Source organism: Apium graveolens, chromosome 6 (assembly GCF_009905375.1).
Source record: "Apium graveolens cultivar Ventura chromosome 6, ASM990537v1, whole genome shotgun sequence".
Classification (NCBI taxonomy): Eukaryota; Viridiplantae; Streptophyta; class Magnoliopsida; order Apiales; family Apiaceae; genus Apium; species Apium graveolens.
Window position 1 is genome coordinate 105,392,110 of NC_133652.1, and position 15,730 is coordinate 105,407,839.

Genomic DNA, 15,730 nt, shown 5'->3' on the forward strand with positions numbered 1-15,730 from the left:
TTAAGATCTCATTTCTAGCACGCCATAGTTGATTTTTAAAAAGAAATCAAGTGAGTTTTGATAGTTGTTTCTCTGTATTTTTACCATTAGTTAATTATCACTGCAAATACTCTAAACTGTTAAGTTCAAGAAAACCTTTTTAAATAAAAATCAGGAAACACAGGTTCAGCTCTGTATGCATTTCATACCTAACAATGATTAACAAATATATTTTGTAATTATATTTCACTCCGACTCAAGAAACAATATTCATACCTGAGAAGATAAGTTTATTATTTATATTTATAAGATCTAATATTTTAATTATTCTTAAACATTGTGAACATAAATATAAAATTTTGAGCTTCTTATTGGAGCATCGTAGCACTATTTTCGAGTTTATTATTATTGAAGAAAAAAACATATAGCTATGGTAATTTGTTAGTTTTTTCTTTGAAGAAAAGGGTGCCAGAGAAGTAATAAAATTGGAGTATGTATTTCCTTCAAAATTTAAGTCAAATTGAGAAAATTGTTTTAACAATGAACATATTATTTTATAAAATTTTCAAAGATCCCTCTTTTGTTGTATAAAACTTGAAAACATGAAAATTGAAGAGTCAGTAGCCGAAAAAGTCAATCAACTTATTATTGTTTTTTCACTTTAATGAACGATATTATTTTTCTCAAAAAAACTGAACGAACTCTAACAAATTATAAAACATTGATTTATTTTTGGAAAGAAACTTAACTATAGTTAACCAGTAACCAATGTAGATATAAAAAAATATAAAAATGGGTTGATATATAAATAAATTATTTTAGTTAAATTATTTTATATCTAATAAAATTGTTGAATTTTTTTAGGGATATACAAACTTTTCTTTTTCCATCGACTCGATTATTTATTTTTCCCACCTATCCCCCGCAAGGACTGGACGAACATAGGTGAAGTACTATAAACCCCATCCTGAGTCCTGACGCACATTTGTCTTTACAATCACCACCACCACCACTATAATAAACATTTCTTTAAAACAACCATTGATAAATGTAAAACTAGGATTCAAGGAAAAAAGATTTGCTTTCCTTTAAAATAAAGTAGATTTCTTAGGAAAAGCAAACTTTATCACTAAAAGGGAATTTGATGGTAAATTTAGCTGTCAAAAGGTTAAACAAACAAAAGAAGGTTCAAAATAAGAAGAAAAAATAGTGTGTGTTTTTCAGGGGCTTAGACTTGGGAGAGGGTGGGGGAAAACATGGCAGTAAAAGGTTTTAAGGGCAACATGGTAACATGGGCTGATAGATGGGGTAGTAAGATATCAATGAAAAGACAACCGGATAGCAACTTCTTGTGCTCTCTATAGGGACAATCTCAAATTCTATGTATGTAATCAGACTAAACTTATTACTATGGTGGTGTCTAACCCAGTATTGGACATTTTACAAGCTTATGGTCTCATGGAAAACCCAACACAATGGTATGTACCGTGTAGCTCTGTTATCAAACTTTTCACAAGTCGATGTGATGTATATATGTAGTCTTAATTCATTTCGAATGAGGCACAAGAGGGTTAAGAATCGAAAATCGAATTTGCGATCTATAGTGTTTACTGTTTGATATAATAAATATAATTTGATTTTTGAACATTTACAGTTTTACCTATAAATTAATAGGTAAACATTTGTTAGTTTATTAATATTTTGAAAATTATCGGGATAAAATATTATAATGATATCGGAAAAGTATCACAGTAAGTTACTCTCTCCGCCCTTTTTAATTGTCATAATTTTTTTTATATCGGTCAAATTGACCAATTTTTTTTATCAAAGATTAAATATTACTATTATATTATATTATATAATATATTATATTATATTATATATTAAAGTATATTAAATAAATATTTAAACAAATGGTTGGGGCAGAGGCAGCAATAAATTTTACTCAAATTTTGGTCAATTTAACGGTAAAAAAACCAAATACGACAACTATAAAGAAAGGGACTGAGTCTTATTTATATCGAGGTTGTATCATATTTCTTTTTCAAAAAATAGAGGGACAATTTCAGATGATATTTCAAAAACTTAGTAAATTTACCACTAGTGTATAGAGTTGAAAAAGCAAAACACAAGAGGTGAAGATAGAGGGGGTTTTGGAAGCACCGGAATTGATAGGGAATGAGAATGGAGGATATGAAAATAAGGATTAATGAGTATGAAAATGAAGAATATGAAAATGAGGGTTAACGAAAATGAAATGGAAAATAAAGGATTATGATGAGTTTAATTTATCCATAGAAGGTAATGAGGTTTCATTATTCATCACTAAATTACTAATACAAACACTATTATTTGAATTTAAGATTTCAATCACCGTTAATCGGATATATTAATCATCAAGCAAACACCCCTATACTATTAATTCTTTGTTTGAAAAAAAAATCGTGAATGCGCATTTGCACAGGGAAAGAAAGTGTAATGAAATTTTAATTCTTAAATTTTGCATCAATATATCTATATATTTATATAGTTCAAAAAAGTTAATTTTTTAAATATTAAAACATATTTTTTTGTTCTTGGACCGGGAAAGAATTGGAGTACATCGGGATGTCGGGGATAAAAAATAATATTTTTTAAGTACAAAACAGATAAGTTTGCAAACTGTAGGGGTGTATTCAATTAGGATTTAAATGATTTTTTTGGATTTTGAAAATCTCAGGGTATTCAATTTGATTCTAAAAAATTCTTTAAAATATGATGCTATATTGAAAAATGTCTTTTAAAATATGGGGGTATTCAATTTATATTTTAAAAAGTCCATTGAAATCTGGTGGTATTTAATTTGGATTTTAAAAAATCTATTAAAATTTGGTGGTATTCAAAAGTCCATGTATTTTTTTGTATTTTATAAAATTGCATATTTTGATGAATTTGCTAGTGTATTTTATGTTTTCAAAAATTTTAGCAAAATTCAAGAGATTTTGTTGGATTAGTAAAAATCACTACTCAAATCAGCAAAACTCTGAAATTTATTCAAGAACTCCGCTGAAATCCGCATATAATTAAAATCAGCCAAAATCAGCAAAAATCATTCAAAATCAATAAATTATTATAAATCCTTTAAACTGAATACACCCCCTCTGACACTCAAAATATTATTAAGCCAGTCAAGAAATATCAAATATGTAACCAGGAAAAATGTAAGTTGAAGTGCTCAATATTTGGACTACTCGATAAGCAAAAAAATATATAGATAAATATATATATATATATATATATATATATATTTGGACAACTCAATCCAATTACACAAAAACTTGAGAGCAGGCCCAACCCATATCTGGAGTGATGTACAGTCAGTGATACGTACGTAGCTAAGCAGCAGTGCTTGGGGAAGGGGAAAAATTCGATTAAATGTAGTGATCCCTTTAATAGTTTAATTAATTAATAACAAAAAAAAAATCCTACACGTTAGAAGTTGTATACACAAAGTTTGTGTAGAAGTTGATCGATGGGTGGTGTAAATAGTTTAGGCTAAAACAGCTTCCGCTTCATGTTAGGGACTGTGTTTGGAATGTACGTTGCACAGAATTACGATGTTCCAAGTCTTGAAAAGCTGTATCATACGGGTCTCTTGATCGCTAATTTTTACGAGGCAAATTATCATAAATCCAGGAACAAAGACGAGATGATTCTTAGTATGAATTCGGTTTATCGAGACATGGTATAAGCTTTTGCTTTTAAAATTGTCCAGTTACAGGGTTGAGCAGATATAGGTCTTTATCTTGTGCTGTTGAATGCCTTTTAATAAGGCTCCTATTGCTATATTTATTATTTAAATCTGTCATGTGCCCTGGTTTGGGAATATCCTATATGTTTTTTTTTTCAATGCTCTTTCTGTAATTTTACATTTTTTCTCTTATCAAGTTCAAGTACTCTTTCAATGCCTGTAATTATATAGTAAGAGCATGAAACTGTAAAGAGTATATATGTGGTGTATCCATCATGACAGAATGTAAATTGTAATACTAATTGTAATACTAAGGTCCGTATGCCTATACTCGTCTAACACAAAAAACTCTCGCATCACTAAGGTTAAGAAGGCTACGAGACTCCAAAACCCTGGGTAGCAGAGAAAGCCAGAGTCCTGAGTCTTGCTCTTTATTCTTCTTACGGAAACCAAACATAGATTGTTTAACTGTGACTAAAATATGACAATGCAACAGAGCCGAAGTTATTAAAAGTTCAATTATCAACAGTAAGAAAGTATGATATGTTATATAATTGACTATACAAACTCAACTACTCAAGTGATAGTCTTCATGAGAACTAACATCCCATCCTCACTCTTCAGTTCATGTTAATTACACAGCCTTCCCCCCTCTCGACCCACATGTTTGTTAGTGTGTGGTATTTATTTTTGGAGGTATTATAGGCAATTACACGACATGGTTCTTTAAAATTGTGGCTGTCGCTAAATGTCAATTGAGTAGTAATAATCATCCATAGAGATAAAGGTTGATTTGATATATATATGTTTACCGCAGTCCTTTAGGTACTTTAAGCATAATTTATTTGGCTGTTTATTTGTTACAATAGGATTACCAAGCATTTAATCTGTAAATAGTGATTCTCGCATGTCTGATCATCAAATCCTTAATGCTGTTGTTGGAAGACACTTAATCATATTGTCTGTTAATCAGTGATAACCATTGTTCATATTTGCTAATGTCTGATACTGTGTTGCCACTAACAGGTCATTGCTGGACTCTCTTATTCTTCAAAATGACGTATTTTGTTTTTCTTTTTGTGCTTAAACTGCATGCATCTTATAACAAGCTATTGCACTTTTTGTTCTATGGTTTTTGCAGGGGAAATTTTGTCTGCAACATATGATGACAACAAGGATGAAGACGGCTTTGTCACATATAGCGGAGATCTATAGTTTACAGTATATTTTCATTGCTGCCTGTTGTATGTAATTTTTAGTACATTAATTATACTTGCACTTGAAATGTAGGTAATTTCATCGGTATCCTTTCCAATTTTATCATATTTTCTGAGCCACAATCCAAGTTATTTACATTCGACATAACTCCTTTTATTTACCAAACTCTTTTAACGATAAAATTGTATTTCATACCAGTATTTTTGGTACAGAAATCTTAAACAAACAGCTCTGTGGATACTTATAAAGTTGAGATACTTGTCCCACTTCTTGGTAAATTGAAGACCTAACGTAGCAGGTAAAATTTACTATTCTAATATGAGATCTGTCAAATTCTAGTGGTCTTCACTTCGAAATTTTGAATGTGTGCTTCAGAGAGCAAATTTACCTAGCATGTGAAACATGCCATGTCAAAAACGCAGTTCTGAAATCCCCCCAATGTGCAAAAACACACACACATTATCGTTTTGGTGGGACGGGAGGCTTCATGATTGGAGCAAATACAGCAATGCCGTCTTTCAAATTAAGGAACAGGTGCACAATTCACAGGAGAGGCTGAGCTGCAGATGTTGGGGGGATATCTAACATCTTTCTGGGAGCTTGGGTCAGATATCTGCAACTGGTATATGCATTCAATTGTTGGCAGCCTGGATAAATAAAAATCTATAGCCAATATTAGGACCAAATAAGTGACACCAGTGCTATTTAGTACATGTAGTTTTTCCATCACAATCTCGAATGTCCGGAAGAAAGCAAATTTTGTCTATTCATGCTGTAATATGATATGACCTCTGGTATGCTCTGCTCTGCTTCTGGAGGAATAAGAATGGTTAAGGATATACATATTGAATGGTCAGAGATAGCGATATACAGTTAAATGACACCGTCATTGGACTACACGACATAGCAGCCTGCTAGAAAATTACAGCAGTAGCGTTTTCTTCGTAGTCCCCATATTCTGCCTCAGGTAATGCAAAATGGTGGCCTGGCCATGCAACCCTGTCACCCAATCTCTTCACACTCAAGTCCCTACTTCCCATACTCCGTAGGTCCCAGTTGTTTTAAGCTGCAACAAAGGCATATAAATGATCTTTGGAAATACCATGTGGTTCAATCAGTGTATTGCTATAGGAAATGGACATGCTTTTAAGTTTTAACTTGAAGTATCACACTCACAACGTCGTTCATGACACATTTACATGTATGTTATATCTGCAGAGCAGCATAGCTTATTCTATTGCAAATGCAAATCGGTAAATGCGAGGAAATTGAACTTAAGAGCATTAATCATCCGAAAAAATTAAGAAGAATTAGCAAGTGCCAGCCAAGGCAAGGGTCTACAGATGCAACTATCCAAAAAACGCTCTACTAGACATGGGCAAATATTTGACAAGTGCCAACGTAAAAAGGCTGTGCTGACATAAAAATAGCAGAAATGTAATTAACACCAAAACTAAATAAATCTTTCAACCTACATAAAGAGACGGTTATATCATTTTGTTAGGTCCCTTCGGAAAATTTATACAATAGCTAATCAACTAATCTCCCCAAGGATCAAAGTAAATTCTTCCAGTTGAATACATAATATTTTCGATTAACCGCTTATCTTCTAGGAAATACTTGTTCTGCAAATTGCCCCTACTCCTGGCCCTTCCCTGATTATGGCTGAGGTGGAACAACAAAGGAAAGGATTACGCCATGCAGACATTTAAGAGAGGTATGGAATAAATTTATCTGAAAAAGGAAGGCATGGAATATTTCTGCAGAGACACATGAGAAGGTAGTAAACTTCCTTCTGGTTTATTCCCTAGTTATCTTCCTGAATATATGCTACCAATTTTACCTTCCCATATCATTCAAGACATCTTTCGGCAGAAGTAAAGCTTACAATAAGGTTAAACTCTCTCCATTGAAAAATAGTATACAGTCCAATTATCCATGCATCTACGTATCTCCCTATCGATCTCTAGTTCTTCTTTGGTCCCTCAATTGCTAAAAAGGTGAGAAAAAGGGGACAAACAAGGCAAAAAATCCTTGATTTTATTTCATGGCTTATCATTCAAAAACACCTGCATGTTCTCTGAAACAATACAAGAAGTCTACATTAAATGCCCTTCCTTCTTAGATTCAGTACTTATACACAACTAGCCTACTAACAAAAATCAAACTCATATAGAAAGCTTGCAGTAGTTTACAAACCTCAACCTTCAAACGATATTTCACAATCATCATTCAGCATGTCTTGTGTTGTTTATGTCATCCTATTTCTTTCTCTGCATGCATGTAAAGGCCGCAGTCTAGGCCTACATACTAACAAAGGCGACTTCACTGGCATGGTAAGTGCAATAAACCCACACAATTAGATAGATACATAATGCACTAATGTAGCTTATAGGTAGTTGAAAATCTAATTGATTTCAGAATCTTGTGCAGAATGTGCATAACTCAAACCTTCAGCACTTTGGAGATGGGGAACTTCAAGCACAAGAAAATAATTTTGCTGAAACTGGCCAATCAAATATTGAACAGAGTTTAGCTTGTGCAGTTCCTGTCAAGGAGAATCCCTTTGAGGAAACCCTAACCAAAAAAATAACAAAGGTAAAAGATTTAGATACTCCCCAGTCCCCTCCTTTCTCCGTCCCTCTCTGTGTATATATCTCTTAGTGTCTGTGTGAATCCTTTTATATCTTAAAAAATGAAAACCATACGGATGTATATGCTATGTAGATTCAGGCAAGACAAACCTATATCTGTTATACTTGCTATATTTTTCCATTCTTCTAGTAAACAAACTGTTTAAGTAAGCTTCTGGACTCTTCAATTGTCTCCTTTGGATGTAACAAGATATACATAGCACAACATTAAACATTGACAACAATATGTGCACCTAGAAAAGAAGCAAATTAGACGCATTCACATCCAAATATTATAGTCTCTACTCTCTGCATCAGTATCTTATAGTGTCTTAATTCTGAAAGGCTATGCAAATTTCTGTTTTAGGGATGGAGGAGGCAAGCATTGTCAACATCGGGATCTGAGGAGCATGAATTTGAGGGAACTGCAGACCCTAACGGAAAAGATATCATAGAAGATGTAGTAGTTATGGATTATGCACAACCTCATCGCAAGCCTCCCATTCACAACATAAAAGACTAGATCTTATTATCACATGTAGTACTACTATACTCTCGGATTTTTGTGAAATCTAGTTTATAGGACTTTCCGTTCACTATATAGAACCACCCAAAATGATATTCTTAATAAAAGCACTGTAATTACTTAAACCCGCTTCATCTTTACAACATTGCTATGGATTAAACAATATTTCCCGAAATTCTGAGGGTAGAAATTATTGCAACAAGCCTGCTTCTTCTTTATGTAACAAGTTGCAGCTTTCGTTATAAATCTTTAATACACGGTTTCATATTTTATTTGTTTTCACTGTCTTAATTCTACCTAATTAAGAAAACAACAAAATACTGTTGATCTCTTGTCTTTTGCATGTCTATTGTTTCGTTCCTGTTAAGTGGAGACTATGATTTATGTTGAAAGAGAAATGCTGCGTCACAAAAATAATACATAAATTTGTACGGAATGACTGTAGTGAGTATTTAAAAACTTATCGGTCACTTCTTTGTTATCAACTTACTCTAATTTGTTTAACTTTTTTTTTTCATTTTCTTTTCAATGTTAGAATATAATTTATATTCTAACATAAATTATTATTTTTTCATATATTGAGATTCATTAAATTAATGTACATTTTAAATTTTTATATTGGACAATTTTACATATATACATGTACTCAAATAAGATAATTTATAAAAATAAAGAGTCTCAAATAAAATTTAAATCCGTTCAAAAAAATTTAATTCAATCACATGAGAAAAAAGTGAGAAAAAAATTAACAAGTAAAAAATTAATAATTTGAGACTTAATTTTATTAATGATAATTTTTGTACGCAACATACAATAGTAAAATCTTGATATATTATTGATTACTTATATATTTTATTCGAAACAAATGTGATTATATCTTTTAAAAGAAGAGTATACAATAATTACCTAAATAGCAACCGTTCAATATTTCAACATGTCTACTTTAAGAATTTTTTTAACAAGATAGCATTTCTAATAATCAAATAAATAAATTTCTTACATTCACATGTCAAAGTAAAAATATCAAATCTTCAAAATTTAACGAAACATCTATTAATTCTGTTACAAACATTTAACCCAACTTTCTTATTTTATTTTATTTGAGACTCTTTATTTTTACAAATTATTTTATTTGAGTACATGTATATATGTAAAATTATACAATATAAAATTTTGAAATTTATATTAATTTAATGAATCTCAATATATTAAAAAATAATAATTTATGTTGGAATATAGTACAAATAAAAGTAAATAAAAGTACATTTGAAAAGAAAATGAAAGAAAAATCAATAAGTTCTTAAATACTTATCATCCAGCCAGGTCATTTTGTACAAATTTCTGTATTGCTTTATGTAGCATTTCTCATGTTGAAATTTGAGAGCGGCAATATTTTCCCAGAAGAGCTTAAGCAGCTGCTGATTCTTTTCAAATAAAGATAATTAACTCTCATCAAGTACCATAAATTGATTCCAGCCAAAATATTTTTAACTATGACTATATAGCAGCACAGGTACTCAAACAACAGTTCCTCAGGAAAAGTATCCATCACTGAAACTGTCGTGAGCATAACGTATCTAACCTGGAATTATGGTGGACCTGTTGGTAAATATGTTGGTAGCTGCTGGTGAATGCCATCAACAGTAATGACACAGGAACCCTAGAATTTCTCACTTCCCCGATTATTATTTTTAGTACCTTTAACATGGGAAAATCAAGATTTACCTGCAGAACAATGTACATGATGCGTAAAAATTTGAAACAAACACACCCATGTTCATACATGCAGAAGCATGATCAATGTTATTTAGATAATGTTCAGTGCAGTTGATATTGCGCCAACTACAAGGGCCTTATTCAGATAAGCCCCTTATCAAACTGCAATGTAGAAGTAAAACTATGTATATCTGACAATAATATGATATTGTCCACCGATTTCCAACCAAAGAACTTCATAAATGTTTGGATTTCGGAATGATTTTGCAACCATGATGCAATTATACAAAATTTTCCAGGAATACAATCTAGTTTTTTTAATACACAGACCTTCAAGATTTTATAAAAATTGTGTGATAAACACATTTCTACTTGTAATAAAATACTAGTAAATTCACACAATCCACAATCCACAATCCTGACAAAACACAAGATATTGTTTGACATTTTAAAATACTGAAATAAATGAACGCCATCATGTTGTAGACTTTACTTGGTTAATTCCACCCGATTATCTACCCTCACAAGTTTGAATATTCCAAATTGGCGGTTGCCGTCAACTTTGGAGAAGTTGGAACTCTATAGTCCGACTCCCGTCATATGGGAACCAGTATGTCTCAAGAATCTCAACAGCATTCTTGCGGATTTAATAGTCGTCGTGACTATGCAGGATTTTTATCTTCTTGAGTCCTTTGGCCTTGTCGATTAGCTGAGCATATAATAGCTAATTCTCCTCTTGGAATTATTTTCAGCTTCTCCTACCTTTAAGGTCTTCACTAGTCCTTCCAGACACACAGTAACAACTAGAGGGCACGGCAGACTAGTACATCACACAAAGGCTTGATGATATTCTGACGCACCAGGTACCAAATTTGACCAATATTGCTACTACGAGAAGTTGCATTTGAAATTGCACATGTTGCCTCTTTCTTTATATCGAATTCAGCATTATGACAAAATTTCACCAGTGGACCAAATAACCCAGGCTTGATCATAACCTGTATATGTTGCTAGTTTCCAGCAGCATTGTTTGAAATTATCAGGCAAGCTTCTTTGTTCACATTCTTCACATGATCTTGGATCATGGACAAGCTCAGAAGGCTTGGGGGAACACCAAAGAAGCAAGGGCACTTGGTCGCATGCCGAGTCCCCGTGTATCGCATCGGTCATTCGGATTCTTTCATGATATTAATATGAAATTTTAATCTTGAGAATCTGTAGTCATATTTTATTTTAGCAAACTATTTCACAAACTTAAGTATGCATTAGTTACTATCAAAATATTGATTATAGTATTTATTTTTGCATAAACTAAAAGATTCTACTTATATTTTTGTGTTTAGATAAATAAATGATTCATTTGATTCATTTTTCATGCAAAATTTTATTTTGTTAGGAGATTTTATCATATTTAACATGAAATATATATGAATTTTTTTTATTTATTATTCTCCGCCTCGGTATCCCCAACCAAACGTACTTGTAATGTACGTAACCTCAATTTTCACAAAAGACCCTCGGCTTGTGTTGACACTGAGATGTGTGTTTTAGGTAAAAAGTAATATACAATGATATGATACAATATATGGTCAATGTAAAGTAAGGGAGAAAATAACTTTGACCCATAATTTTCTTCCCATAGACATATATATACCGTGAAAATTTTCGTTCATTACATGAATTAAACCCTTCTCATCCTACCAGTTTGCTCTTAAAGAATGTAAACATACATGTTATCCTTCATAGCCGTCTTCATATTCTAATATTATTATATTTGTCGAATTTCCAAATCCCTTCTATACGCACTCATTTAATCATCCTTAGTCCGATTTTTTTTGATATCCAATTTGAAACCTCTAACACCGCTTTTAATTGAATGAGACCAGTGTCGTTAGAATAAGAGTTATTTAATCAGGTAATTTTGGTATGTGGCACGATGGAAAGTGCTTTTGTTGTTACTTGGTAAAAAAGAAAAAAAAAGTGCTTTTGTTACTAATTTCTCCAGATTGTGTTGAAGGAAATTGGTATTCTATTCTACCTATGGTATCATAATATAATAGATAAGCTGTGACTAAAAGAAAGAAAGCATTCCAATTTCCGGTAGAGACAAGTGCAAGAATCAAGCAACATCAAATTCATAGACAATTCCTTGATTATATATTTATTTAAGTAAAATTTAAAGTTGCACCATATAAAATTTTAAGTCTGCCTGTGGTAATGAAGTTACAAGAGTTGAAAACCGGGATTCTACTATACAATTGTCCTAAAAACCATTTGCTTAATCCTTTACCCGGTGCATGTCATGTGATTTTTTCTTGTTTTAGTCCTCCTTATTTGACTTTTTAATAAGAAAAATAATCTTCGGTTGCTTTTTGTTATTGTGTACCACATTCTCTTTGTATATATTTTTAGAAGGTGCAAGTAAACCAACTGATATGTATATTACATTTTTGACTTTGTACTGTATTTTTATAATAACCTTTGTCAAGATTAATACATACCAGAAATTACTCTCGTTTAATTTTTAAAATTCGACAAATTATGCTTGATTCTTCTTACGGTTTATTTCTGCAATATATAAGAGTAGAATATGATTATGTTATGATAATATTAAAATTAAGTTTTTTTTTGAAACTAATATTAAAATTAAGTTGATTACCAATCCAATTAAGCCTTCCATCGGATAATAGTTCAATATTCATAATTTTGACAATTATAATAGTAACAAATGAAATGAAGATATAAAAATACTAAATAAAGCTACATAAATATGAACACATAATAAAATGAATTGAATTGATTCGAATTTTTTACGGGTAAGTTAGACATTCATAACAAATACACTGATGAATTGACCGCTCTACATGTTACCCCGGTATAAAGTCGCATAGTCGCCTGCTCTTCTTAACTTTTTTTGAAAGCTTAATCTGGTTTATATACGTTGAATTTCAACTCATTTTTCCGCTTTTAAAATTATTTTAAACAGAGTTGCATTGAGTCACGTCCACCTCCCAGTAGAAGGAAAATTATATAATTTCCAAAACAATTCATTAACACAAAAAGTCTACAAAATATTAAACAAAACTATAGTCCAGTTTTTGCTTGAATAAATTTAAATGTGCTCTTATCTAATTCAACAATTTCTAGCATTATAAGTTGTAAGCATACCTGAAAATACACTCCTACGAAACAATGACCGTTAAAATATTAAAAAGCAACTCAAAACGTCTTCTTTCTAAAATGCTTGACAAATCTGTGTGTCTATAAAACGATAACTCCTGCTGCATATCAGACCACATCAAATCAAGAAAACAAGATCTCTTACATATTTAGAAAAAGATGCATCAGAGCTCATCAGCTTCAAGCTTAGGCCCTGGAGGCCTTGACTTAACTCAAGCCTTTTTTAAACCCATCAAAAGTTCTTCTCAACCTCCCCCCTCCAATCGCCACACCAAAGTCTCTGTTATTGGTGTTGGCAACGTTGGCATGGCCATCGCCCAAACTATACTCACTCAAGATCTTGTCGATGAGCTCGCGCTCGTCGATGCAAAACCTGATAAACTTCAAGGTATGGTACACAAATATAAATTAAATATTTAACTTTTTCAGTATGATACAACATTATTTGTTATTTAATTTATATTTGTGTACGACTATAGGTGAAATGCTTGACCTGCAGCACGCGGCTGCTTTTCTACCCAGGACTAAGATCCAGGCTTCAGTTGACTATAATGTCACTGCCGGGTCGGATCTTTGCATTGTTACTGCTGGAGCCCGACAGAATCCGGGCGAGTCCCGGCTTAATTTATTGCAGAGGAATTTGGCCATGTACAAGACAATTATACCGCCTTTAGCTAAACACTCACCTGATGCGATCTTGCTGATTGTTTCGAATCCCGTGGATGTGCTGACTTATGTTGCTTGGAAGCTTTCTGGATTTCCTTCCAACCGGGTTATTGGCTCTGGCACAAACTTGGATTCGTCTAGGTTTCGCTTCCTTATTGCGGATCATCTTGATGTTAATGCTCAAGATGTTCAGGTGAGATCACGCTGCTACTTGATCTTCTCATTTTAAAAAGTGTGATTTTAGTTTATTTTGTCCTGTGCTGTTTGCGGAAATAATTAGTTGTGGTAATTGTTGATAAAATGTTTTTGAACAGTCAATGTGTTACTACTCTACTTGCTATCAGCTATATATGATGAGTTCGAACTATGGAAAAGTTATTCTATCTAAAAATAAGGATAAGATTGCCTACATTGACAGTTTACTCGTACCATACAGATGCCAGAGACTTTGTCTATGGTACAAATTCGTGCGATTCATTTCATTTTGGCAGGATTAAATTTACTAAAAGATCTAAAATACCAGATGATTTCCAGATTTGTATTAACTTCGTTCGCTTTTATGTCAGTGTGTTATCCTTAATAAATACACTAACATGTGTTTTGTAGCTATTTTCTCTGTAGTCAAAGAACAATCTTTCACTTGTGGGATTTGTGAAATCTAATGTTGACGAGTAAGGACCTTAAAACCCGGCGAAATTTAATTTGTGCAGGAACTTCTAGATGAGTTTCAGGATCCTTAGATGTGGTAGAATCTTACAAATTCTATAAATCTAGAGGGCACTTTGGACGGTTCTACTACTAGATATGATCTTTATATGATTAACAATCACGATATTTTAATATTCAACTTTTCATCCTGGTTTGTGTGGCATATGTCAAACTAGTTTTTGGAAAATGGAGTACTTCCTAGATCAGCTGATTAAAATTGAAAATGCATTATATTCCTATTGGCCGCCAGTGCAATTGCATTCTAACATTGTTATATCATTTGGACACTTTGTTTTGGATAGCAGATATGAAATTATTAGTTGCCATTGGGCATTCTTATCATATAATGTCACCTTATATGTACTATTTGGTCACATTGTGATTGCTTGCCTAGGCATACATTGTTGGGGAGCATGGTGACAGCTCGGTGGCACTGTGGTCGAGCATAAGTGTTGGAGGAGTGCCAGTTCTCAGCTTCTTGGAAAGGCAACAAATTGTTTACGAGAAGGAAACACTGGAGAAGATTCACAAAGAAGTTGTTGAAAGTGCATATCAAGTCATTAATCTTAAAGGTTATACATCTTGGGCAATTGGCTACTCTGTGGCTAGCTTGGCTAGAGACATCCTCAGGAACCAGAGGAGGATCCACCCTGTCTCTGTTCTTGCAAAGGGCTTCTACGGCATCGACTTCGGAGAAGTTTTCTTGAGCTTGCCTGCACAGCTTGGCCGAAACGGAGTATTAGGTGTGACCAATGTGCATCTTACCGATGAAGAGGCGCAACAGCTCAGGGACTCGGCCAAGACTATTTTGGAGGTGCAAGGCCAGTTGGGTGTTTGAGTAACAATGAATTTAATGTTTATCTATTTGTGCAATTTTGTGGTGTTCGAACTTCTGTTGGCTGGCTGGTATAAAGTTAGAAATCCTTGAAATAAAGCTAGTTTATGAATAACACATAAAATGAGATGGATTTATCTGGTGAAGGAAAAAAAAAGGATTTGCGGAACATCACTGGCTGAAATGGATGAGTAAAGTTAAGTATTGGATCCTGGTATTGAATCTTGATTGGAATTTGTACAGGTTGATTTTCACTAAATAGCCTGAGCTTTAAAAAAATTGAGAAATAAACTCCAATTTTTATTATTAAAACTCAAATTATAATTTTTTAAGTCATAACTAGCTATAATTTTTTATGCATTTTCTCTCACATGTTATGAATAATAATATCATTTACATGTCTCAAAAATAGAAATTGAAGTTTAAATATTAAAGTATTTAACTGTGTTGATTACTTGTCCTTTCCCATTGTTATATTTAATTAGAAATTTAAAATTGCCTAAACTAAAAATCTTAACTCCTCCTGGGGAACTACCAAA

The 15,730-nt window shown here is 32.5% G+C and overlaps 2 protein-coding genes across 2 annotated transcripts; both read left to right on the top strand.

The window, feature by feature from the left end:
- Nucleotides 1-7,082: 7,082 nt before the first annotated feature.
- Nucleotides 7,083-8,364, top strand: LOC141667590 (uncharacterized). The gene is made up of 3 exons (XM_074474138.1): nt 7,083-7,263; nt 7,361-7,525; nt 7,928-8,364. Exons 1-3 carry the CDS (start codon nt 7,165-7,167, stop codon nt 8,081-8,083), a joined length of 420 nt encoding a protein of 139 aa, XP_074330239.1. The 5' UTR covers nt 7,083-7,164; the 3' UTR covers nt 8,084-8,364.
- A 4,599-nt stretch (nt 8,365-12,963) lies between these two features.
- LOC141667154 (L-lactate dehydrogenase B) lies at nt 12,964-15,397 on the top strand. The gene is made up of 3 exons (XM_074473540.1): nt 12,964-13,370; nt 13,462-13,841; nt 14,751-15,397. The coding sequence occupies exons 1-3, from the start codon at nt 13,142-13,144 to the stop codon at nt 15,192-15,194; spliced, it is 1,053 nt and encodes a 350-aa protein (XP_074329641.1). The 5' UTR covers nt 12,964-13,141; the 3' UTR covers nt 15,195-15,397.
- The last annotated feature ends 333 nt before the right edge of the window (nt 15,398-15,730 follow it).

What these genes read in the sequence shown, in the direction of transcription:
- LOC141667590 (XM_074474138.1), top strand. Translation starts at nt 7,165, where the DNA reads ATGTCTTGTGTTGTTTATGTCATCCTATTTCTTTCTCTGCATGCATGT. An exon ending in AAGGCGACTTCACTGGCATG is followed by an intron (nt 7,264 to 7,360) that starts GTAAGTGCAATA and finishes AATCTTGTGCAG; the next exon opens with AATGTGCATAACTCAAACCT. An exon ending in TAACCAAAAAAATAACAAAG is followed by an intron (nt 7,526 to 7,927) that starts GTAAAAGATTTA and finishes TTTCTGTTTTAG; the next exon opens with GGATGGAGGAGGCAAGCATT.
- LOC141667154 (XM_074473540.1), top strand. Translation starts at nt 13,142, where the DNA reads ATGCATCAGAGCTCATCAGCTTCAAGCTTAGGCCCTGGAGGCCTTGAC. An exon ending in AAAACCTGATAAACTTCAAG is followed by an intron (nt 13,371 to 13,461) that starts GTATGGTACACA and finishes GTACGACTATAG; the next exon opens with GTGAAATGCTTGACCTGCAG. An exon ending in TTAATGCTCAAGATGTTCAG is followed by an intron (nt 13,842 to 14,750) that starts GTGAGATCACGC and finishes TTGCTTGCCTAG; the next exon opens with GCATACATTGTTGGGGAGCA.